The sequence below is a fragment of the Pagrus major genome, chromosome 23 (genome assembly GCF_040436345.1).
Source record: "Pagrus major chromosome 23, Pma_NU_1.0".
In the NCBI taxonomy this organism is placed as follows: domain Eukaryota; kingdom Metazoa; phylum Chordata; class Actinopteri; order Spariformes; family Sparidae; genus Pagrus; species Pagrus major.
The window spans coordinates 6,999,076-7,023,845 of record NC_133237.1 but is presented as its reverse complement, the minus strand read 5'-3'; the positions used below and the strand labels follow the sequence as shown (position 1 = coordinate 7,023,845).

Genomic DNA, 24,770 nt, shown 5'->3' with positions numbered 1-24,770 from the left:
TCAGGGAATAATGGATCTTGATGAAAAAATTCAGGCATATTACGGTGGTACGTTTTCATAGAGGGGTAGTCTTTTTTTCAATATGGTAACAAAAAGAGATAGAAGTCTGTAACTACCACCAATGTGCAGCTATGATAATGGGGATTCAGAAAGGTACCAACAGTGATAAGGCTTGATTAAATTAAAGGGGTCTGTTGGGCCTTGGCAGAGGTATGCGCTCTACTGGGTACTTCTGCATTACCACATAATATCAGTGAGAGTTGTCACATGCCAGTTCGTAGCGGTGTATCACACTGCAGCAGGAGAGGCATACTTTCATTAATTCATTTTATTCTTGTGACTGACACACTTTAATGTCTAATAAAGTAGTGAGGCATACTGCTAATTTGGATTAAAGTTCACTTTTGCAGCTCCCTTTGTGCATTTCATTCCTTCTCACAGTATTTAAGCATGAAGTCCTGTTTATGGTCTCATAAAATAGACCAGTAGGTAGATAGGCCAACCCAGTATACTTATAATTTGGTGTCTTTAATCCACCAATAGGTCAAAGTGACAGTAGTGTCCGTGCCCCAACAGAGGTAATGTGCTGTTTGTTGATTTTCGTCTTTTATTTGATTTTAAGAAAGATGATTGTAATCTAAGCAGGGCGAAACGTTCCTGAACCATCAGGTGACATTTACACACAGCCAGCATGGAGGCCACACGGCAGATAAGCTCTTCCCCTGCTCTACTGACTTGACCGGCGCTTACAACAGACTGGGACAAACTGAACGCACTGCATAGTTAACACGCTCCATCTCATGGTCGATGACAGAACAGCAGGTAGAATGACAAGGCTGTTAAGAGAGCTGTTGGTGAATGTGTCATCATGTACAGGTGGATGAGTGTACCTGTGTGCAGCATGTACCTGTGTGTGGATGAATGCACTGAAGCTCAGGGGTTGGTGCGTTCATGACCAGTCGTGTTTTGAGAAAAGATGCAGGTGAGAGACTATATGAACACTTTTTTAAACGTTGAATATTCTTCACAAAGAATTCCACAGTTCAGCAGCATTAAAACAACTAAAACAAATCATCCAGGCTTTTAGGCAACTGAGAGAGACGGGGAAGGTCCCATTTCTCAATCCACTCACATATGGCCAATTAAAAATGTATTTACTCATTTAAATTGCTTAATATTGTTGTAAAGAGCCACTTTAATGAACACATAGCACTAGCATTTTAATATCACTCAATATGAGCATCATATAGCTACAGTGTTGGAAAAGCCCTCTGTGATGATGGCAAACATTTTTCTAACTTAAAGCAACATTATGCAACTTTTTTAAAAAAAACCTTAGAATGACAACTTTACAATCATTTTGATGATAGCGTCTTGTAAAAGGGCCAAAATTGCAATTGTCAATTTCTATAATGTTGCTTTAAAGGCAGAATCAGGTCAAAAACATAAAATTGTATAATGATTACGGTGGTGACTTTTTAATGTGAAATACATTTATGATACATCAAGGAACACAAAAAGAAATGCGTAAGTTAATCGTTTTGTCATGCGTTTTGAAAAATGTAGTGGATTAGTTGCTTAATGGCTGCAACTCTTACTATAAAAACTACAGCGCTTAATTCTTGGATGTCAATAGAATAACACATAAATGTCAATAGTACTTATTAGTTTTCTCTCCCAAGATGATTCTTTGACAGAGTGAAGCCCATTAACAGGACCGGTTTCCCCACGTCTTACAAAATGCACAGTTGGCAAGTTCTCTACTACACATGGCCGTTTTAATAAAATAGAAATAAAATGGAGCAGATTGGATTCATCACCAACACCTGAAATATACCTAATCAGCAAATATCATGGTGCACAGAGTAACATCAAGACAAAGCTGGGAACAGCTCCAAGAGCAAGTGGAAACATTTAGGATGGAAATTAGTAAGTGGTTAAAAGAAGAGACGGCCTCACACAATTATGTACAAAACTATGCTTTATTTCAAAAACAGTCTCAATTCAGTTCCATAAAGATAAAATAAGAATCAAAGCATAACCCTGTACGTCAATTGTTCCTTTTCATAACTCTCTCCATATGCTTGCTGATAAAAGATGCACCACAGCATCCGATGCTAACGGTCTAATTGTAAGTGTAAATACACCTCCTCTACGAATGAGTGGCAGCTTAATGGCTTTGGTAACAACAAGATTAAATATTTATCCAAATATAAAATACGATTACACATTTAAGAAGAAAAACAAAAGGGGATAAAAGCACAAAGTAACAGCGTTAATAGATTATATTTAAGCTTACCTTCATGTCTCACTTAAATATTAAAAATAAAACATGCTTAAATTTGGCTGCATCTTTGATAAAAAATTTACAACATATTAAAAATGTGTTTGGGTATTTACTACATTCAGAATATAAATGAATCATCTCCAAATGTTTCATCCGGACAAAAACTCTAACAAAAATTAAATAACATGACGAACCAAAGTGTCTGATTCATAAGACACGGAGACGTGTGGGAATGAAACATTTGGCAGTAACCAAACACACTGGATGACACGGTTTGTCGCCTGTAGGCTCCTGGTGACTAACGGCATTAGGTTCTTGTCCAAGCCTGTTTCCCAACTCAACAAAACCAGTCAGTTTTTAGCCCACAGTCTCACCTCAATAGGGCTTTTAATGTTACAGAAGGTGCTTTACTCAGCCGGCTGGGTCTTGTTCTTCTTATTCAGGACTTTGCGGAGGCTCTCAGGCATCAGGTAGGGCCTCTCTGCACTGCCATCATTCCTCTCAAGATCCTCCACTGGAAAGAGATTCAATAAATGGCATTAAACTAAGGTTATCAAAGCCACAGATGTTTTTCTTTTTCTTGTGCATTTTTGCAAAAGCAGAGACAATCTGCAGCCTGAACAGAGACAAGTACTTTTGCAAGAGTGACTGAAAGACAAAGTTAAATTAGCTTGTTTCCAGTTCCACAGAAATACAGCTTCATTTGTATTAAAAAAACGTTTATAGCTTTAATCAACAGTTCAATCACCAAGAACATGCATCCATTTCAAGACAATAAATTCCTTCATTTTATGCAGCGGAGACTTGTCAGCTCAAATACTGTTTATTTAACAAACTATACTGCCAAGCACACAATCCTTTGTAAAGAGGATGCAAAACTACAACTGCTTGTTTTACAGTAAAAACTTCAACACAATAAAAGAAGAAAGCAGCTGGCCTCAAGAAAATCGCCAGCATTCATTTATACAGATAAAAAACCTGCTATGGCTTAGTGTCAACAGAAATAAAAGTGCATTGATAGTGCAACATACTAAGTAGCACTGATGATTCTGATTGCGTTAACTGTAAACAACAAGGTAAAAACTTTAGGTCAAAGGTGCAAACAGACCAATTAACACTGTAAATGAGGCACATGATCGGCTTCAAGTTTCTATTGGCTAGTGGCAGTGGGAGGAACTATTAAAAGGCTAAGACAGAGATTAGAAATGTCAGTTTACCTCAGAAGAAGCCATTTATACAATTTCCAGACATTTAGTTGAGCAGGTTTTCCAACATGGTCAAGAAAAAATACAAACCAACTACAGACATGTCAAGCACCATGATGTTAAAAGTGAGGAAAGACCTGATGTTAAGAGAATTTTTCTCAACTAACTGAACTGAATCAACCACTGAAAGACCATTTCATCATCTAAAGCAAGTAGCAAATTATGAATTAATACCATATATACACAATACACACATTTAATGCACTCATTCTTAGAGACATTCTAAATGTTCAATTGACCATTTGCTAACCTGCCTTGTTACTGTAGCTATGCCTTTAAAGTTCTCGCACAGCACATTTGCGTTTATACTGGTAATGAGTTTAGGCTTCTGTGTAAACTTTCCTAAATCCCACAAAGAGCAGGATAGAGTCACTAAGTTAGCCTACACTCTGTTATAAGATCTTGGACCAGCTTCCACACCGTTGGGTGAATTTGCTGAAATACTCCTTTGTGTTGGAACTAACTATGGGTTAGAACTATAAGCCAATGTTTTTGACAGACCCTACTCTGCTTCTGATTGGCTAGTGCTCATCGCGCTTGTTGGTTGGGTTGGTCAGGTTTAGGTACAATGAGTGATAATTGGTTAGTGTTAGAGTAAAACTATTATGGCAGCCAATCAGAGGCAGCAGAGGGCGGGTCCATGTGAACATGCTAATGATAAACAGTTTAATTCATTCCATAAACTTTTGTTCTCACACTTTTAAATTTCAGAAAGCTGACACAGAGACACCGTCTTTCAGACTCTTAAACTTTACTAGAGCCACATGCACACTGCTTCTGCATGTCCAAAGCTTGAGAGGCCTGCCATGCCTGATTATGGTTGCTAAGCTATGATTGAACAATCACTGTTTTGTGAAGGGGTTTAGCAAATGGCCAATTAAGGTGCAATATGTGTGATTTTTAGTTGTAAAGATTTTTTTTTTTAAATAAAATTAACTAAAAAACTGAAATTATTAACAAAATGTTAAAATGTTGATGTCATGATCTCATGTAATGTGTTTAGGGCTGGGTATCGAACTCTGTACTTTTAAGCGTACCGACCGAATTATGTCGGTACTGCCGAGTAGCGATTCACATTAAATCAATCTGTGCCAAATTTCAGTACCTGAGTGTGCATCTTTATTGAAAGAAAGACAGAGTGAGACATCTCCCCAAAACTCACTGACTACGTCTGAAATTAGCACATGCTGTTTAGTTACTAAAACAGTATGATTATTAGTATGTCTGTCGATGCTAACACATAATGGGAATTCAAATTAACAGCGCAACCATGGTAAAAGTATATTTACAAACGATCCGTTTCAATTCACATACTTAACATAAAACGCCATGTCTGCTCATAATTACAGGCATATACAGTATTTAATATGCTTTGGAAACTAAATTATAACTGCTGACTTCACATAATGAACTCAATCTGCTGCTGTAACACTGAGCTGCTACAACAAGCTCAAAAACACAAACTAAAAAATTTCCAGTCATTTAAAATACAGAATACCACTAGTCGAGACGTTGCGTGCCAGGAGAGGGCTATTATATCTATTCTTATAGCACTGGGTTGATGAGCAGGAACAGCTAAATGTAGCAGTTTACTTTAAAACTTATTTTATATTACAGATTTATATGCAGTCAAGATGCTACTGAAATAAAACTTAGAACGACTGACTGACGTGATGTGCATTGTTACTGGAAGTGAGTAAGTCATCTAGTTAGAGTTGAAATTACTTTTGTTACTTTTGTGTTTTGTTATTACAGAGAGATTACTGAAAGAAAATACTGTATCGAATTCAAGCTACCGGTATCAGAACCGGCATTGGTACAAATGTGAACGGTACCCAACCCTAACTGTGCTGTAGAGATATCTACCAAAGCAAGCATTTTAACCAGCTAACCCCCGACCTGTCCGGTCCAAAGCTCCTGCACCAGCAGTGTAAACACCAACACTCCACTGGTGCTCTGAGCTCCCAGTCTGAACAGCAAGATGTGTCAAAAACCAAGCTAACTAGCCAACAGCAGCTACAGTTAGCAGCATAAAGCATATCTGGTGATATGCTGCCCCTTTTTTGTGCAGATTATGAATTAGACAGCTAGCCAAATCTTACACATTGCACCTTTAAGGAAACAAATCGATCAAATAATATTTCCCATGTCTTGTGTCAATGGACCAAAAAGGTCAAAGGAAATATGCATCACCTGGCTGTGAATAAAGAAAACACTGAATCCCTGCTACTTTAAGGCCTGGTGTCCTGTAGCTGTACCACAATCTGCCTCTGTGACATGAGTGGTTAAGTGAGAAGCAGAATTTCCCAGAGGGCAACAGCAAAGTACCAGCTCCTTACTATAGTCATTAACATAGTCTTTAACTTTAACAGTTAAAAAACTAATGACACTCGCAAACAGTGTCTTTGCCCACAAAACTCCTCTTCTCTAAGCTGCGTCCTCCTCCTCAGCCTTCTGTGGTTTCAACTGGATGTCTTCATCGTCCTGTTGCTGAGCAGAAGAAGAAGGCAGATCCTCAGCCTTGTTCTTCCACAGAATCTCATGGAGGGTTGAGGACATGTAATAAGGCCTCGCTGCTGAACCGTCATTGCGCTCCAAGTCTTCACCTTATTGTGTGTGAGTGTATATTTATGTGTTAACAGGTGGAACAGAAAATAAGTATTGAAATCAGGGTAAAAAAAAAAAAAGGTGTTATCGGGCCAGTAGGAAGGGGAAAGGGAAGTTTGTGAATTGTGGGAAGTGAGAAAAAAAAGAAGGGAGAGACAAAAAGAGAAAGAAAGTCAAACAGCAAGCAAGCAAAAGCACCCACAGGCATTACAGATTTTGAAAGATAACAGTTCAACACCAAGCAGCAGCAGCAATTTCCAGATTAACACCATAAGCAACAGACTGTTAATTTCAAATGGTGTTTAAATTTTAAAGTGTAGCACACCACATTCATGCAATTTAGAATTAGTGACAGCCCAACACCAAAAGCAATGTGAGACTTAAAGAAGTGAGGAAGGTTTTGCATTTTATGTCGAGGCCTGTCTTCAATGCAACATGTCAGCAATGCTTGGTTTCTTTTATGTAGGAGTCTAACTGACACTTGTTTGGACAACCAAGAATTTATACAAGGAAGTTAAGAATGACTGAGGTGTTACTTACAGAAACAGAGGAAAAGAGTGTCCACACACATGGCGTACACACTGAAGAATCCATGGGCAATGAGGTAGGAGCCAATCACCACCGTCTGATAAGAACGACAAGAACCGGAGGCTCATATTAAATTCATAACTTACACATAGCAACATCTTGAGTCGGGGACAACAGAGTTATACACCAATCCTGTTGTATTTGATTAGAGGACCATCAGACTCACCAGGATGGGCACCCAGTAGTAGTGGAGATGAGGAGCTGTATTCTCAAAGGCCTTCACTCTCCCAGAGAAGAAAAAGAAAGCAAAGATCCCTGTGGAACAAAGACCACAGAAAGCTCACACTTTAATACCTCAAATCCTGTTAAATTTTTTGGCAGACGGCTGCTAATAGTTGTCTCTCCGATAGCTGTCACACTGTACTTTATGAACGACAATAGATATCCACAGTATCTACAGTTCAAGCCAGTGAAAATAATACAAACACCATTGATATTGCTCACTTACAGTAATACAGCTATAAGGTCATTAAGCAGACATATTTAGACAATACATTATATTTTGCAAGTGTATGGATTGGTTAACAGCCATTTCATTTAAAACGCAGCACCTGTATACAGAACAACCTCTCGGGAAAACTTGCATATAATCTCACACTTTTTCGTCAGGGAATGCTTCTCCAGTCTAGAATAGTGTGTATGGTCAATAAAAAAATTCAAGCATGAAAAATAACACTCACCCACGAGCCCAACAATGAGCAGTTTGCCCAAAAACAAGAGGAAATCTGTCACTTTGTCCAAGACAGCCACCCTGAAGGATTAAAGAGAATCATTTATTCTTTACAAGAAGAGAGAAACTGACAATCATATCAATTAAAAACAGAAAAAAAAGTTGAATTTATACTTGTCCAAAACACCATGTAGACTCACCTGATCATGTTCCTCATGAGGAGGAAGAAGGCATCTCTGGCAGAGGTGCAAAAGTTTTTGCCATAAATTGCCACCTAGAGGCCAAATACATCATTTCATTCAACTGATTCAACATTACAAATTCTGAGTTTGTATTTTAATGATGTGCTGAGGGCAGTGAAATAACCAAATACACCACATACCATAATGTAGGCATTTCTGTTTAGGAACTTGATGAATTTCTCCAGACACCAGAAGCAGCACTTCAGACAGCACAGCAGGAATTTGGTACACTTATTTTGGGCTCCTGTGAATAATGATTGACAGGTGAATGAAGATTCAACCCACACTGGAGACATGTCTTCTACATTACCCCGAGGATGCATTAGAAGTTAATTAAGATCATTTTTGAGCAACAAACTAACATTTGCATTGCCCCAAGAGTCAGAGAGCTTCATTTGCTTGACTCAAGTCTATGTGCTATCAAACTATGGATTATAATCTTGAGCAGACGTGTAATTATAATCAAAATTAGTACCAGACCTTTCAGTTTGTGGTCCAGATACTCCAGCAAAACCCTGATGATCTGAATGATTGAGAGGATAAGGGAGCCAAAGGCCAGAGTTCCTGTATGATACCTAAAACAAGATAAAAGTGACGCTCAAGCAAAGTACGAAAACATGTCAGCTGAAAGAAGACCTACTGTCAAATCAGAATCCTCCGTTTTAAAAATAAAACAAGTTACAAGCGAGTCCAGAGGAAGTCAACACACAAGGAGAAAAAAAATACACTTCACACCTGAGAGATCTCCCGAGGGCAGAAAACACTGGGAAGGCAGGCATGTCATCTGGCTTGACGAAGGCCCAGTAGTACGAGGCGAAGGCCCCGGCCAGGGTCATCTGTCCAAGAGCCGTGACAAAGTTGGCACACCAGAAGAAGAGGAAGACGTTGTAGAACTGCAGGCCAATCAGGTATTTGTGGTAAACGGTCTCTCCACCGTAGAAGGCAAAAAGGCACTCAGAGTCAGGGCACTCCTTTTTCATGGAACTGGTAGTGTAGTTCTGAAGCACAGATACAGGTTACATACACACCTTGTAAACACAGACACTTGACACTGGACTGACAATCCAGAAGACTTCCATTTAATGTGATGGAAAAACCATTATTATTCACTCCAAATAAGAAGGGCTGGATCAAGCAGTCTGTTATGACTCAAAAAACCTCATTCACAAGTGATAATGTAAAAGATTCAGAAGGTCAATAAAAGATTATTAATGAACAATGATGTTTTCTAAAAACTGTTGTAAGGTAGAAAAAATGGTGACTGGAGGTTCCAACATGAATTGATAAATAAAATGAGAAAACTTACAGCTGGGTCACATGTTGTCCTTGAGTGGTCACATGCTGTATCATTGAAAACTTTGTAGATGGGTTCATTTGAGGTAGACAAGAAGCTGATCAGTGCTGTCAAGGACAACCTACTAATATGACATCACTTTATATTCATTCTGGCACAGGTTTGTCCGAAGTAACTTACATGTTTCCCACAGATATGGAGGAGACATTTAGGGTTCAGTGTCAGAAAACTCACATTAATGGCTGACGTGTTCCACCACCCAAGCTTCATTAGTTATCCACGTGTTTTTAAAATGTATTCCTGCCTAATACAGTTGCACACACTTGGATGGTTAGCTGCTACTGCAAAACTAAAATTAAATCAAAATGTCCCAAATCTACCGCACTTGCAGACTTGCAAACGTAGCAACTGCATTCCTGAGGAGTGGCTACGCCTGTCCAAATCCACAATTCATCAAGTCCCAAGGAGCCTTAGGTGGACTTTCTGCAGACTACCAGAGATTTCCCTTAAGTCACAGACTTGACTCCAAAAAATTGTTTTTGGGGACGTCAGCATTTTTCCTTTTTGAAGTTTAAGTTAATTGACGTAGTTACGATATACAAAAGGCAGAACATAGTATTAGCGCTGTTTATCAGCTACACAAAGCAGCAAACACTGCAAATATCCAATGTTTGTCATGTATCATTTGAAGAAACACTTTGCTTTGCAGACAGGGTCAAAATATGTCATTCATATCCATGTAAACTATTGAGGTCTGAAGTTCCAACTTAGTAAAGATTAAAGAATTGTATCCAAATGTTTGGGCTTGTGGCTGTTTGGTCTTAAGAGGCACTATGTTGCCCTCTGCTGTCTGACTTGGTCTTCCTCATAAACTGAATGATTACTTTGTAGATTTTCACAATTAGTCAGACAGAGTTGCCTATTACTTCCATTACCACAGCTATGCTGCTGTTTGTCAAGACAAGGATGATTCATACTTTTAATTGCTGATGTTTCACAACATGTGTTTTTCTTTGAAAATACTCAGTCCACTTTAAGAGCTGGTTAAATGCCTGGCTCATGGGCAGTTCTACATGTGCTGCTGAGTGTTTATTATCTCTACCCATTGCTCTTATGTTGTGGCTACAGTCAGCCCTAAATAATGACACACTGATGGACAGTAACGTGAAAGGATACACAGCAGTAACTGCCCAGTAGGCGATGACCATGGCCAGGAGAAGGAACGTGAACAGTGGGTAGAAGAGAGAAGACATCACATGCCCGATGGCTCTGTAAACACAAAGCATCATCACAACCAAGTCAAGCAAAAAAAACAAAACAAAAAACCACATCCATCATTACTCCGAGTTACAATTGAATGACTTCATCTGTGCCTGTGCCATTAGCCTGACACTTTAATCCATCACCATGAATCACAGTAAAAGGGTTTTTAAGTCAGAACAATTTAACATCGTAACTGTCATCGATCTATTTTTCATTTCATCCCATCTTCTTTTCTAATAATGCCTAAAGCTCTAATGTGAAGTCCGACCTGCTGGCTTCTTTGATGAGAGCAACGGCAATGAGGATCCTCTTCCTGAGGAAGATGAGCAGTAGGATGATGATGAGCTCCACAATGGCCAGGATAATCACTGAAGGAAAAGGATGGCAGAAGTAGAGGTGACATAGGTGTCCCAACTTTATAGCAACATGTCAGAATGTAGAAACGTGAAGATTGCTGTGTACTGACTGAAGGCCAGCCAAGTCTGTCTGATCTGCAGATACACTGTGAAGTCTGTCTGGAAGCCCAGTTCCTGTAGAGTCACATCAGCACCTGCTTCTCCTTTCAGTGCAGCATACTCCATGTAGCAGTGGAAGATACCTAAACAGTGGCAAATTATATTTTAACTAAGCAAATGGAAGCAGTGTGTAACAGAGCCAAAACAAAAAATGTGATACAAAAATCCTCTAATGTGTATTCATGAGAAAAAACAGCACTTGTGTAAATGGGGCAGCACACATCAGTCACATTGCTTCTGGGAAAGAACACAGGGGACTTTTCCAGAAAGCAGGTTCAGAGAAAACTGAATTTGTTAACCATGAGTTGAGGGAAACTTGTCGATATTTTCCATTCTTTTTCCCAGTATGGTTACATCAGGACACAGAGGAAAATGATCATTCATTGTCACCTATAAAACACCAATGACTTCAATCCAGAATGCATATATTTTGCACCATGCGAGCAAGAGGGAGCGAGGGGCAGAGAGAGAGCAGCAGGGAGCTAAACAAGTTATGATAGGGAGCAGAAAGATTGTTCTCTCACAGGCTGGAGCACTGATGGATGCAAAGTTTATCATCTGTTAAGGAAATCTGGTAAATGATGAATGAGTGGATTCTGCTGAATAAAATATATGTATCAATTTACAGACTCTTTTCCCCAATTCAACTGCTTGTTGCTGTTTTTGATGATGAAGAAACAGCCTGCAGCTCACACATGAACATCTGTAGCTCCTCTGAAATAAAACAGAGGCTCTGTTCTTTATTTACCCATTGACATGGTGACACTTGTTATCAGACCTCCATTGATGATGACTTCCTTTCATTCAACACACGTGCTTAACGCAAGATATGTGCCAATATCCTACGAGATACTAATTCAAAAGAAGATTGAGTATGTAGTGTGTTCACACTGTTGTGACACAACACTGTTGTGTGACAAAAGGAAGTGTGCTCGAAACGGTCAGTATGGATACTAAAAACCCAGATACTTGAATCTGCTGTTGTTGAACACAATTCACCCACAATGCAATGCACAATGGAAATGGAGGGACTGCTCACAGCTAGGAAAAATAAAAACTAATTGTGTCTGAAGTAAAAAATCTCCAGAAAACAAACAACATATTATTTTTGTTTGTTTGAAGTCTGACAGCACAAGTCCTGTATTTTCTTTTTGTATAGAAAGGTAAAAAATGTTTTTATACTGCAGCCAAAGCGGGATACTATATGGAGTATGGAACTGGGAGTTCCAAAAACTCTGATCACCTGTTGTGGAGCACACATTACATTCAGAGTTTGTCAAACCTGCTTGCTGAAAGAGGCCTCTAGAGTGCTGACCTACTTTGAGGCGAGTATGAAAATGACTAAGCATTGTGTACTATGGCCCTTACCGTATCCTATGACCAGTATCACCAGGACAATCATAACCCAGACCATGATCCCTGCCAGGAAGCGCAGGAGAACGATGAAGAGCAGGCTGGTGAGCATAGCAATAACCAATCCACTGGAGAGAGGAGGGGAGGTAAGGACAGTCAGTAAGTGAGAGGTGAATCCAACTCATGTTTCATTGCTAGAAAACTGGATTAAAGTGACAAAAGACGCTGCAGAAAGGAGATTTACAACTGTAGGTGAGTGACTTACATGAGGATCCAGTACCAGGACTGTGTGTAATCCTCAAAGATTTTCATGACCACCTGACGAGCTTCTATAACCACAGTGGCATTCCTGTGGAGAGATTCCTGTGTGTTTATCCATTTAAGCAGTGTGGGATTCCTCGTCAGATACGGTTTGTAAAATCTAAATGTGGCAGGTTGGGACAAGCCAGGCCACGGCTATTTACAAATAATGACAGAAGGGTATTTACTCTGACATATACTCACTTGACTCCATCCACAAGATCTTTGGCATCTCTCATGTTTCCATTGCCATCATCAAAGTGGGAGTTATTTCCCACGGTTATCACCCCTCCTTTCGTGCCCAAAGCTGGGAAACACCTACGAGTGACTGAAGGAAAGTAGAAGAAGAAACAGCAAAAATTAAAAGGAGGCTGGTCAATTTGAATCCGTGACATACATTTTTATATGCCGCAACTTTCCAGATTGATATAGATAGATAGACTGAGATCCAACTCACAAGGTTTGCTCGGGGTCAGCATGGCAGGACAGAGACCTTGCTTGAGGATCTCTGGTATACCCTGAAACAAAGTATATGCAAAACAGGTGAGCAATAGCGTGGAAACATTTCAACAATCACAATAACAGAGATAGAAAAGAAAGAAAGAAGCATCCATGAGGTTTAAATTCAGACTTTAAACTCACCATTGAATTAGTCACACCTTCCTTGCAGAATTTCTTGTAGTAGTCAAAGTCATTTTTGTTGCTGTAGGCTTTGATTAATGTCATGAACTTTTCAGGGCACTTCTCCACACACATCTAAGGATGAAGCAGCATTTACAGCAGGACATGGTTACATTGAGTGCAGGGAAAGCATTCACTGGTTATGATTTTGAGTACAAAATGCAGCACAGCAGAGAGATTGATTGCCAAGATAAACTATTTTGGAAATTCCTGGTGATAAAGAGGACACAAACGCAATAGCTGTATCCAAAACCCACACTACGTACCAATTCTGAGCATATCTTGTATTTATTGTGTTTTCAAACTGGGAAAAGTCTCAAAATAAAGTACACTCTCCCACAGAACTATGTAAACAGGAAGTGGAGGAGGTGCTCACAGCTAGGAAACATTTAAAATCGGTTGAAAACAAAAAAGGAAATTGCTGGAGAAGAATACGTCAAAAGAGTGAGTTTACACCTGTGTGGTCGGACACTGGAACTCCAGCAGCACCATGGGGCTGGCACACTTCATGATGTTGAAGTAGAACAACAGTGGCTTTTTCCTGTTACAACATACAGTACATACAAAACGGTCAGAGGAAGAAAACGCTGACAGAAGAAGCTCCTGTTAGGAGTGATTTCATGAAACACAAAGGGTGTTTTTCAACTGTTAACATGTGCTAATGAAAAAGGGCATGTATAAAAAACATCAAGAATATCAGGAGATTTATTTGCAGCACATTTTATGGAACTGAATCATCCAGGCTCTTCCCTTAAACATGCTGGATTGAGAAGGTGAGTTTGTCAAAGAGAGGTGGAGACTTAGAGAGTCCATGATTCCACCTGATATTTTGTTCCTTCCTCCTTTTTGTTTACTTGGTCATTTTTTCCTTGATTTTTGTACTTTTACCATCAGGACACTGCACAGGGTGTTTTATTTTGAAAACTGACCAAATGTTCTATGCCGTTTCTGTGTCTGAATTCCAGGCTCTATCTGCTCCTTAGATGCAAAAACAGACATATTTTAAGCGAAGCAGAGCGGGGCGCCGCTTCTGAAACACACTGTGGTGGAATCGCAAGCATTGTCTAGAGTGGCTGTGATCAGCTTCAGTTGGCACACCGCAGTCAGAACAAGACACAGTCGTGCCTGTTGGAATCAAGCTGTAAGAAGGAGGCATTCTGGATTTCTAGACTTAAAGTCGCATATAGAGGCTTCTCTATTAGATCATATGTTATTAAAGAAAAGCAATTTAGAATTATAGATGGATCTGTTAAGACAATTACAGATTGACTTGATTTAATTGGTTAGGTTTATCCATAAATTTTGTATACTGTGTTTTTTTAATTAATTTTGAATGGATGCAAGAGGAAATCATTTGTTGCCTTGCCTTGACAACAGAGATTCAATATCGATGGGTGAAGAATATTTTGAAAAGATGATTTGTAAAAGGACATGTTTGGCACTTTTGCAATGTTTGTATTAACTTAGACTAATGGTAATTTGTAAAAAGCATTTTTAAAGATTTGTTGAATAAAGCATGGTGTTCTTGTGTGACATGTTTTAATGTTGATGGACATCTAATGCATTGAAGATTACACTGGTCTGCACATCGCTATGTGTGTGTGTGTGTGTGTGTGTGTTCTCAAAGACAACGTCCAGCAGAGAAACAAGGACTCTTATAATGATAATCTAAACTTAGCAGGCAACTCACTCGAGTGGGGTGCCAGCCTGCCCACAGAACTGCCCTCTGCTGTCTGTGGGATAGATCACCTTCCTGGGGTCGCCCTGGGACCAGGCTGGAAGCACAAACATAGAAGTTGAAGGTTACAAAGGGGTTTTCTGTATTTCTATGGGTGGGTATTTTTATATGTAAACCAAACTGCAGTGCCGTTTCCTTACCCAGTATTCCCACTGCAAAATAACCCAGTATGGCGATAATGAAGAGGATGCAGCACACAATGTCTGTGCAGCCCCTAAAATAGAGAGAGTATAGTTTGAAGCATTGAAACAAACTCTTTGTAAACAAAACATGTTCCAGAAGTAACATCAGGTCTCACCTGTTCTGGATTGGACCCTTGAAGGTCGGGTCATACTTCCTTGGCTCGCCTATGGAAAAAAAAAAGAAAAGTTTTTTGCTTTGTGAACACTTAACCCATTGCTGTGATGAAAGGTCTACAGCAGTGCGAGAAACATAAAAAGTTAAAAACAGAGATGCACCTTGCACCCAGTCTTTAAAAGGAGAGATGATTTAATTTCACGTAACAGTACGCCCCCGTCTTCCTCCCATTCTTCTGTCAGATGACTTTTCCCTCCAGGCAGACACGCCTGGCAACCCAACAAATTCCTCCCTGGTGACTAAGCTGAAGCAAATTCATGTCAAAGACCAAGCCAACATAACTGGCACAGCCACTAGAGGGGGCCTACATCATTTTATTGCATAACATCTAATTTTACAAGGCAATCATGTCATGTCAATACAGGATTTATGTCAGAGATAGTGTTACTTTTGTTTTTCTGGAGAGAATTATGTTATTTTTGGCTCTAATGATAACAAGACTTCCTCCAATTAATGGACTTGTCAGAAGCTTCCCATCTGAACACGTTTATTTAATAATCTGATGCATACATGTATTGCAGTGCAATGAAGTAAAAACACTTCTACAGGGTTTCACTGTCAACAGTGTCATGCTTTCAAGTCATTGAGATTTTGAGTGATCAGCTGATGTTCTGTGGGTAATTATTGCAGACAGAGGCATATAGTTAAGTTTGCTGCACGTTATCTGAGGTCAGCGTGTCAGAAGCGGGAGGCAGAGTGTATTATCTAAGCAAATTCATCAGAGAACGTTAGTTTCACTTAGTGGTTCAGTTCTCTTCAGAACAGAAATTTAAAAAGCATGAAAGCATTGATCAAGGTCAAAGATTATCAGGCTGCACAATCACAACCAACACAAAAAAAATGCTTTTATATCCAAAATCACCAGTATTTTGACATCATGGCTGCCTTGCTAAGGCTTCAAATCTCTCAAAGCACTAACCACAGCATGTGTACATATGTAGCACTGGAAACCCCGTAGAGTCTAGACAGTGGAGTATGATATTCTCGGTGGCGTCTTTGCATATTAATAATGTATGTGGGCCAGAGGATAATGCTGCGGGAAGCATTTACCAGATGAGCTCTTGGAGAAGGTTCCTGTTAGAAAAACCGCAGTTGATGTATTTCATATACACAGTGTAATATCAGTATTGTCACTCTGAGGTGCTATTTTTTCAAAGTTTCACTGCTTTGATGTTTGAAATTTTTCCACTGATGAATATAAACAAGTAAAGGAATCTTTCAGACACATGTAGCCGTGAACCAGTGCCAGGCTAAAAGAATCACTGATTGAGTTTCAGATGAAAATCCTGCTCTCTTAATGATTGTCTGAACACACATTAGTATTTGTGCAAGGAGAAAAGCACTGATAAAAGAGCTCCCGGCTCTCACACACCTGTATAATCAACAAACTGCCAGCAGTGGCAGGTTCCACACAAACACACCCAGCCTTCCCCTACCATGTTGACATGCTGATACTGCTGCTCCAGTTTCACTCAAAACAATTTCCATACCTCATGAGACAGATTCACTTTTAAAGCAGTAAGAAAAGAAAAGCCTAAAGACAGAACAATAATCCTCGGCTCATCTGACGTCTCTTAAATTGATACAGACAGAGAAAAGCTGTGAATTGATAAAAAAACTCAACATAAAGAGCATTACCATTCTTTCCAAAATATTCTTCATCCTCCTCAGGCATGTTGAATTTCCTCTCAGGGACAAATGTTGAAATGTTACAGAGAACTCTTTTACTCTTCCCCCTTTATCTGGCTGACTGCTTCCTCCCTCTCTGCTGGTTTAAATGAGCGGGGGAATCAGGTATTGTGGAGAAAGAAACCAGTCCAACCTGTCCCTGAATAGCTGTGAGCCTGGGCAGTCAGCAATGCTCCTCCTCACTTCGCTTCCATGTTTATCCTGAAACAACTGCTTCTTTCCAATCTGTGCCCCACCTGTGCATCTGCTGCTGTCTCCTCCCACTTCCAAAAGACCTCTTTTTGTCTGTTTTTCCACTTTGCTTCTGCCTCAAATAAGCCATTCCCACAGGCAAATGAAGTATCTACAGGAAGGTTACATGTGAAAGAGAAGAGGTGTGGACTTCAGGGTGGGGACTGCTGATGTGTACGAAGAGGAAAACCGAGTTGCTGTTATCAGAAACATGTGTTTGGAGTAAACAAGGAAACATTCCTCTGGTGGTGGTGTGTGTAGCTGCAGTGAAGGAGGAGTGATTAGATTCAGGTGTGCAGCACATGGTTTGCTACAAATCCAATCACCTGCAGAGAGCCGAAGCACATAATGTTAAGCTCTACAATATAAATCTTTTTGTGATGTTGAATAACTGCCTTTAAACTGCCTTGTGGAGAAAATAATATCCCCTCAAATTTCATCCTCTCAGAGTGATTGTTCCCATCTTGTGGGAGCATGGCAGTATTACACTGGGACCGATTGAGATAGAACAAAACTCACTCTCTGTTCTGTATTAAACAGCCAAAGGCAATCTGACTATGATACATGAATTTCTAATTGTAACAAAGAGTCCACAGACGGACTAAATTGTTTTATTTTTTACAAATGCTGACAGAAACAGAAAGTTCAGCCGAATGACTGAAAGTTTCCATTCTGTCCTTGTTATATGGCCAATATTACTGCGCATGGGAAAATTACCATCAGGAGCCTCGGCTGTGCTGCAGTTTCTCTAACAAAAATCTTTTTCATCAAGGGACAGTGTAAAGATTGACAGAGACAGAGACTGGTAGTTTCTGTGGAATTTGATTTCTTGGATTACAATCCAAGACATGACACACAGCAGACAACACATCACAACAATAGTTCTTACTTCCTATTATTGTCCTTTACTGTTGAACTGAAACTGAAAAAATCCAGTTCCAGTGAAAAATAGTAATCCCCCCCACACACATTTCAAGTAATTTATCAAAAGAGGTTCGGTTACAAAAGACCTTTCCCAAGGATGCTGAGGTAAAAAACTGTATGTGGGAATGACTCTTTTCATTGGAATTATTGACTGTTGTTGGCCTTAAACATATAAGATAACAATCACAGATGCAGTGGCCGATGTTATTCTGTTGTGTCACAACACAACATCTATTTTGCATTGACACATTCATGAACTACTGGTGAAAACCTGCCATCACTTTGTGCTATGTAAGTACTGAAACATTCTTCCCATTGAGTAAGTAGTTGTATAGCAGACTAAAAAGGCTTTTGAAGCACTTTCCAATTTAAGCATCTTTTTCATGTGAAGGAAGGTTGTATTAAAGGTTGTTTCATAAATTTGTATGAACAAATTTGTGCTCTGTGAGCAGCTAAATTACTTTTAAACTGAAGATCTCTTTGTTTCCCTGGCAATACAGGGGATATAAATACTTTAAAAGCAAGAAAAAAAAACTACTACAAAAAAAACATCTCTATTAGCGTAGGTTGTCAGCCAAATTCTTATTTTAAGCTTCTATGTCCTTATCAGCCCGGAATTTCACAGTGTATACCTAAACATTTTTTATTTGTTGGCAGAGAGCAATAGTTTTAATCCATTAACAGCTCTCCAGTGTATCTAATCTAATTCCAAAGCACCATAAAAAATGCAATGTTATATGTCTAAGAGCTTTGATCTATTTATGAAATACCACAGTTTTTTTCTAATATTTACGTGGGCACCCATTTCCAGAGAGACAATCTGTATTCGTATTGTGCTTTGGTGTGTTTTGATTATAAATCCAGTATTAATGTGTCTATTCATTGCGATATTTATTATTTAACAATTAATTACTGCTAGAAAGAAAGATGTCTTCATGTCATCATAGTTTATGTTCTTTAGTTCATGTTTTGTTTTCACAGAAATTTCATCAGAAGTGAAACTGAAGCCAGACTTGATGTCTTGCATTGTTTCTCCTCATGTTTCTTCCTCAGTACATTGTTTACTTTGGACATTGTCCCATGTGTCCTGACCTTCCTCAGTTTCCCTGCTATATTGTCTTGCCACCTCCCTTCACATCCTTAATCTACAAAAAAATCTGGTACACTTTTGTCATGGACGACATCTCAGTTGGAAAAGTACGGTGAAATTAAGGATTGCTGAATTCAATTTAGCTGATCTGTTTCAGGGTCCTGGGACTGTTCATGCTGGCATACTGTCACACCCTGCCTTACTGAATACCCTCGAATAGAAGAGAGCCATCGTTAAATCTATGAGTCACACCTGTGCTTTCCCTTCTATGACAAGGGTTTCCATGCTATTATAAGGCTTAGGAGCAGCACCCCAGCTGTTTTGGGCACAACCTGAGCAAAAGGGACGTGAAATCAATGTGGAGAGCATCAAAACTGATGAAGTTACTTTCCCCAGGTGAAATGGTTCTCGTTAGTTCTCAGTGGACTTTTTTCTATTTTTTTGTATACAGACGGAAATTGCTAATTTTTTAAATCGATAAACATAAAATGTCCTTATATTATTGTATAGGGTAAACACTGTATGATAAGTCAATCTGTCTGCAGTGACAACGCTCTACTGTTAATTATCAAACTTGATTATATTTTTAACAACTGATGATAATACTTGGTATGCTCGAAACAAAAGTAGCCATGTTGCGTTTTATTGAATTAACATCAACAAAACTTATTTGACAATAGACACTTTGACATGTCAACATGTCAAAGCTGGAGAAGCACAGGTGGAATTTATAACATACATGATGACTCCCTGCGTGTTTGTGTGCTGTGAAAAAGGTCTATGCAACACTTTTGGTCATTGTAAACTGATTTGTGTAGATCTCCATCGACATGTATTGCTTTGACTACAGAAGACATTCACATATCGCTGTTAAAACCTTCCAACTCCAGGATCCTGTCAAAGGCCACTGGTGAACTCAGAAATGCAATTGAGTTATGTAACAGCAAGACCATGTTTTTTTGCTTTTAGTTCCAGAGAACTAAAAGGAGCTAAAGTCAAGGTCAGATAAGTAGCTGGTGGGTGAGTAAGTAGAAAAGCCAAAAGTTCTATAGGTCCAAAGGATAAATCTTAAAGGGTTTGATGTTATAGCCAAAGAATATAGTAGGCAGACTGTAATGGCATCTAGAGGTTAGAGCTGCTGCCCACCCTGCACATCTCCCACATGTCTTTCATTACAGAGGGTGTGAAGTGTTTAAGTTCAAGCTCAGATCTATTTACAGTGTTAAAAAGGAAGCAACACCACAATCACACACAAATCTACAGTATACACAGTAAAATGTTGTATTCTTACAACAAAATTTAGTACGTCTGTCTCATATTTGGGAGCCAGCTAGTTTATAAAGAAGCTGCCATCTACTCATGCAACATTTTCACACAACAAGCCCCTCAGATAAACTCAGAATCAAACCTTATCTCTGCTGTCCCACCCAGTGCAGCTATTTATGTATTTCTGAGACACAGCTGACAGAAATTGAAACCAACAAACACAAACACATTATCTAGACTAAATAAGACCACTGTCCTACTGACTACAGAATAAGAGACATTTCAAGGAACATTCGAGTGAAGTTACTGGAGCTGTTGAAGTGCCAAAAATTGTGCTGCTTTCCAATTAACAAAGAGAGACATTCCTTAATAAGGACGGTCAGCAGGGTCAGCCAAGATCAACAAATGAAGCTACTGACTGGTAAAAGAAACTGACTAACACATCCGGTAAATAGCTCACTCGTGATGGTCCTGCTTCCACATCCAGTCTACTCTCCATCTGTATCTCTTCTTCTCTCCAAACTCATTTTCCCTGACCTTAATAACCAATCAGTCTCACACTGCTCTGAACATGCCTTTGTATTGCAGACTGTTGGCAAGCCGGCAGAACCACTAGACAGTAAGAAGAGTCACATGATCTGGTGTGGGTTGTTAGGGTATGATGAAGCACATTTAAATCGAAACAGGTGGAGAAGTTTTCAGCTGTGTGTTAGTAGTATTGGGGGAAAACTTTAGAGTACAGGAACTGAACTGAAAATAAATGAAACAGGAAAAAAAAAATCTACAAATGCAGCTCAAAAAAAAAAAAAACAACATGAAAGAGTGAAGCTCGGCATCGAGTTTCAGTGCACGGCTCCTAAATATGGCTTATAATTACACCTAATCTGCACCAGGGCATGGCTGCCCGGCTGCTTCAAATCCTGTCATTGCGGTTTCTTGATATATCTCAGCCTGAAATTACTCCAACATGTGAAACTGTGGTGGATCCTAACTGTGTGTTCTGAATGAGTCCCCCTATGGTATGTTTAGATTATAGAATGCCTCCCCTTCTTTTAGCTAGATTTGACTAAAGTCTCACGATGCACTCAGAAATATTAATGTGTTGAACTTAAAGGGACCATTCACCCCAAAATCAAAACATCATAGTTTCCCTATTACCTGTAGTGCTCTTTATCCATCTAGATTGTTTGGTATGAGTTGTAGAGTTTTGTAGATATCAGCAGTAAAGATGTCTGTGTTCTCTTTATAACAATGGAACTAGATGGCACTCAGCTCGTGGGGCTCAAAGCACAAAAAAAAAGCATTTGAAAACTCAACAGCAATGACTCATGACCCAGTTACTCAAAATAATCTATGAACCTTGTTGTGACTAGTTTCCTGTAGGAACTATGCTTTCTACCGAACTACACCTGCCAACCGTATCGCTACACGAAAGGACGAGTGGCTAGCTAACGAAGCTAGCTGACGATACAACTCAGCCAGGGCGGATGCCATTAATGTTAGCATCACACGCTGTCACAAGCCTCACCTCCATGAGTAGATACACACTTCCTTTAATGCAGTGTTGCAGTGGGCAGGTGTAGTTTGAAAGAAATGTATCTTGATTAACTGGGTCATGATTTTTGGAAAGACACATTGCTGTTGAATCTTTCAAATGTATTTTTTTGGCACTTTGAGCATCACAAGGCGAGTGACATCTAGTTCAGTTATTTTCGAGAGAAGGCAGACATCTTTAAAACTGGGCAACTCACACCAAAACAATCTAGATGGATAAAAAGCACAGCAGGGACGAGAAAAAAATATGTATTTCTGATTTTGTGGTGAACTGTGCCTTTAAAGTTTTTAGAAGCTGGTGACTCAAACCAATGTCATTTCCTAAGTGAATTTGCAGCCACGTCACAACCATCTTCTCCCATGGGTCTAAATACAATTATGTTCCTCCTCTATGGCTTCCTTTTTACCATCTTGCTCTGCGTACAACTGTCCAAATCCTCTGCAAACATTTAAGTATTTTGTTTATTGGAAACAAGCACATAAAGTATGGTTGTGCCTTCTGTTGAGGGCTGGGAATGTAAGTCAATTAGCCATCATGTGGCAGGCAGAGTGGAAAAGGGTGTGTGCAGAGTGGGGGAAGACAACATTATGTGAAAGCCACATCATGAAAGCCAGCAGGCAGAAGAAGTGCCTCGTATTGTTATTCAGTGCTAATTGTCAACATCCTGTAAAACATGATTATCATGTTTCTGTAGAACAATGTGAAGTGCTTTAAAAACTAAAAGCCCATTTAATTTAGTATAATGCACGAAGGCATCATAAGGCAGTAAACATGCTCCAAGAACAGGCTTTTTCTTTTTTTGTGAATTGTTGTCCAATTTCTCTGCCCATGAAAGAATAACATAAGATGTATATCACATCCAACACACAACAGGGTGTGTCACCGTGTTATTTATAAGGGATATTTGGGATAAGGAGGGGATAATTACAACCACACGGTGGCAATCCAAGCAAATAAAGAGATATTGTTTTGAACAATTGAACCGAGCATAGTGTCTCTAATATGACACTACCAATAGAGACTGAAAGCACGTAGCACATGTGTGAGGTATTTTCTAATAAGCTCTATACATAGCTCCTGCTGCCTGCCATACCAGACTGAGGAATGTGGCAGCAACTGCACAAGCACACGATAAACTGGGACATTGTACACAGTGACAATATACGAGGCAGTTTGTGCCACCACCTGCCTCACACAAAACGTGACAGACAAAAAAACTTTGCATTCACGCGTTGTGTCTGTGAGTCCAAAGTGTAGACACAGATGTTAGCTGATATTTAGGTTGGCATATGGCGTGAGAGAAAGTGGTCCACTAGTACCAGCTAGCGTTAACTTGCGACAAAAACAGCAGAAAACAATACACGTATTGCTGTAAATACGAAAACAATTTCAAGTAGCGCAAGTATTTGAGCTACAGCAGACATTTCACGCTACCATCCAGGGCCAAAACAAAAAACTAGCTAACCTGCGTTTGTAAATGTGACGTTAAAGGGGAGCTATCCCGGGACAGACTGAAGTGAAGCATGCCCCCGTTGGACTTGAATTAATTACCAAATTTCGGTTTCTCCTCCAGTTCCATGTTTACAGAGTGTTTCTTCTGGGCCAAAGGCGACCACTACAGCATATTCCCAGCCTTGACAGAGGTTTTCGTGTAGCGCTTCTGTCAACTCCAACACTTCGAAGAAATCCGCTCCAAAAATCTTGTCTGCCCTGCTAACATTTAAAGGGAGATTCCTTAGGGGAACGTGCTGGCCAATGAAAACGCAGGATACCATGATTGACAAGGTCCTAAACCAATCACCGAGCGAAGGCGGGAGTTTAGAGTCCTGGAGACTGGGTTCATTCTAGCACCGTTAACTGATCGAGGCGCAACTGTCCAATGAGCTGCTATAACTGAATGATATGAAACAGCAGAGCACCAGATAGAAATTAATCTTAATATTTAATAAAACACAACAAGGTCTAGACCACGTTCGTTTGTTTGTTCGTCATTACTCATTCACAGTGAAAATGTGTCTTCATCAGCCAAACGTGCAGCGAATCAGTGACACAGCACAACTTTTGTTGGTCTGATGAAATTCAAGACAACATTAATTATAAAAGCAATCTATTCATTCATAATTCAGCTTACAGGCCCAACATTGCCTGATCTGACTCTGCACTCTGTGAGTCACGACAGCTGCTGGTAGGCTGCAGAGGTGGAAGACGTAAGATCCGAAATTACTCCAGTAAAATAAGAAACAACACAGTGTTAAAATACTCAGTTACAGGCAAAACCCTGTGTTCAAAAAAGTATTCAAGTAATTTTTCACACGTATGAAAAATGTACATAGGCCTACGTTTTTTGAGCTTGAATCATTCACCATGCAGAACGGCCCCTTTCAGAGTATTATAATATGTACTGCATGGGTTGTACTTTATTTTAGTGGAATTAAAGGGCCAGTCCCTCAATATTACAGGTCCAGTTCAGTGTACTCTAGATGGAGCTTTCCACAATCTGAAAAAAATAACCCTGATGATGTCATCATGGTTATTTTGGCATAGGCTTGGAGTTTCTGTAGGAAGCCTGTGTCACAAACAGGGGTCGTGGAGTTTAAGAGACATGGGCATTCACCAGGCAGTGGGTTGTAACAAAAAAACACTATCGGGTTGCATTATTTATAAAAGTCAGGATATATCAGGCTCTGCTGCTTTGATTTTCACCATTCTTTGTAAAAAAATCTATCTCTTGTTAGTTTGGTTAGTCAACTTTATGAAAGTGAAACAGCAAAATGCCACTTGAACATGCAACCTACATGTTGTAGCCAGTTGGGATGGATCTAATTTTAGCTACTTAGTCTATGGTTGCATAGTGC

The 24,770-nt window shown here is 39.6% G+C and overlaps 1 protein-coding gene across 4 annotated transcripts; it reads right to left on the bottom strand.

Moving 5' to 3' along the window:
• Positions 1–1,963: 1,963 nt before the first annotated feature.
• On the bottom strand, positions 1,964–23,612 carry LOC141019171 (choline transporter-like protein 2). 4 transcript variants are annotated; one of them, XM_073494017.1, is made up of 22 exons: positions 23,467–23,610; positions 15,102–15,150; positions 14,944–15,017; positions 14,756–14,840; positions 13,522–13,606; positions 13,027–13,140; positions 12,842–12,902; positions 12,589–12,712; positions 12,350–12,433; positions 12,100–12,212; positions 10,683–10,814; positions 10,485–10,584; positions 10,130–10,222; positions 8,966–9,050; positions 8,395–8,657; positions 8,140–8,234; positions 7,800–7,903; positions 7,618–7,691; positions 7,428–7,498; positions 6,914–7,002; positions 6,700–6,784; positions 1,964–2,801 (listed from the first exon to the last, which is right to left on the bottom strand). In XM_073494017.1, the coding sequence occupies exons 1-22, from the start codon at positions 23,492–23,494 to the stop codon at positions 2,695–2,697; spliced, it is 2,115 nt and encodes a 704-aa protein (XP_073350118.1). In that variant the 5' UTR covers positions 23,495–23,610; the 3' UTR covers positions 1,964–2,694. The 4 variants fall into 4 exon arrangements, with proteins under 4 accessions (XP_073350118.1, XP_073350117.1, XP_073350116.1 ...); XM_073494016.1 differs by lacking the exon at positions 23,467–23,610 and adding an exon at positions 16,799–17,198; XM_073494015.1 differs by lacking the exon at positions 1,964–2,801 and adding an exon at positions 3,092–6,158 and having other exon boundaries at positions 23,467–23,612.
• Between the last annotated feature and the right edge of the window lie 1,158 nt (positions 23,613–24,770).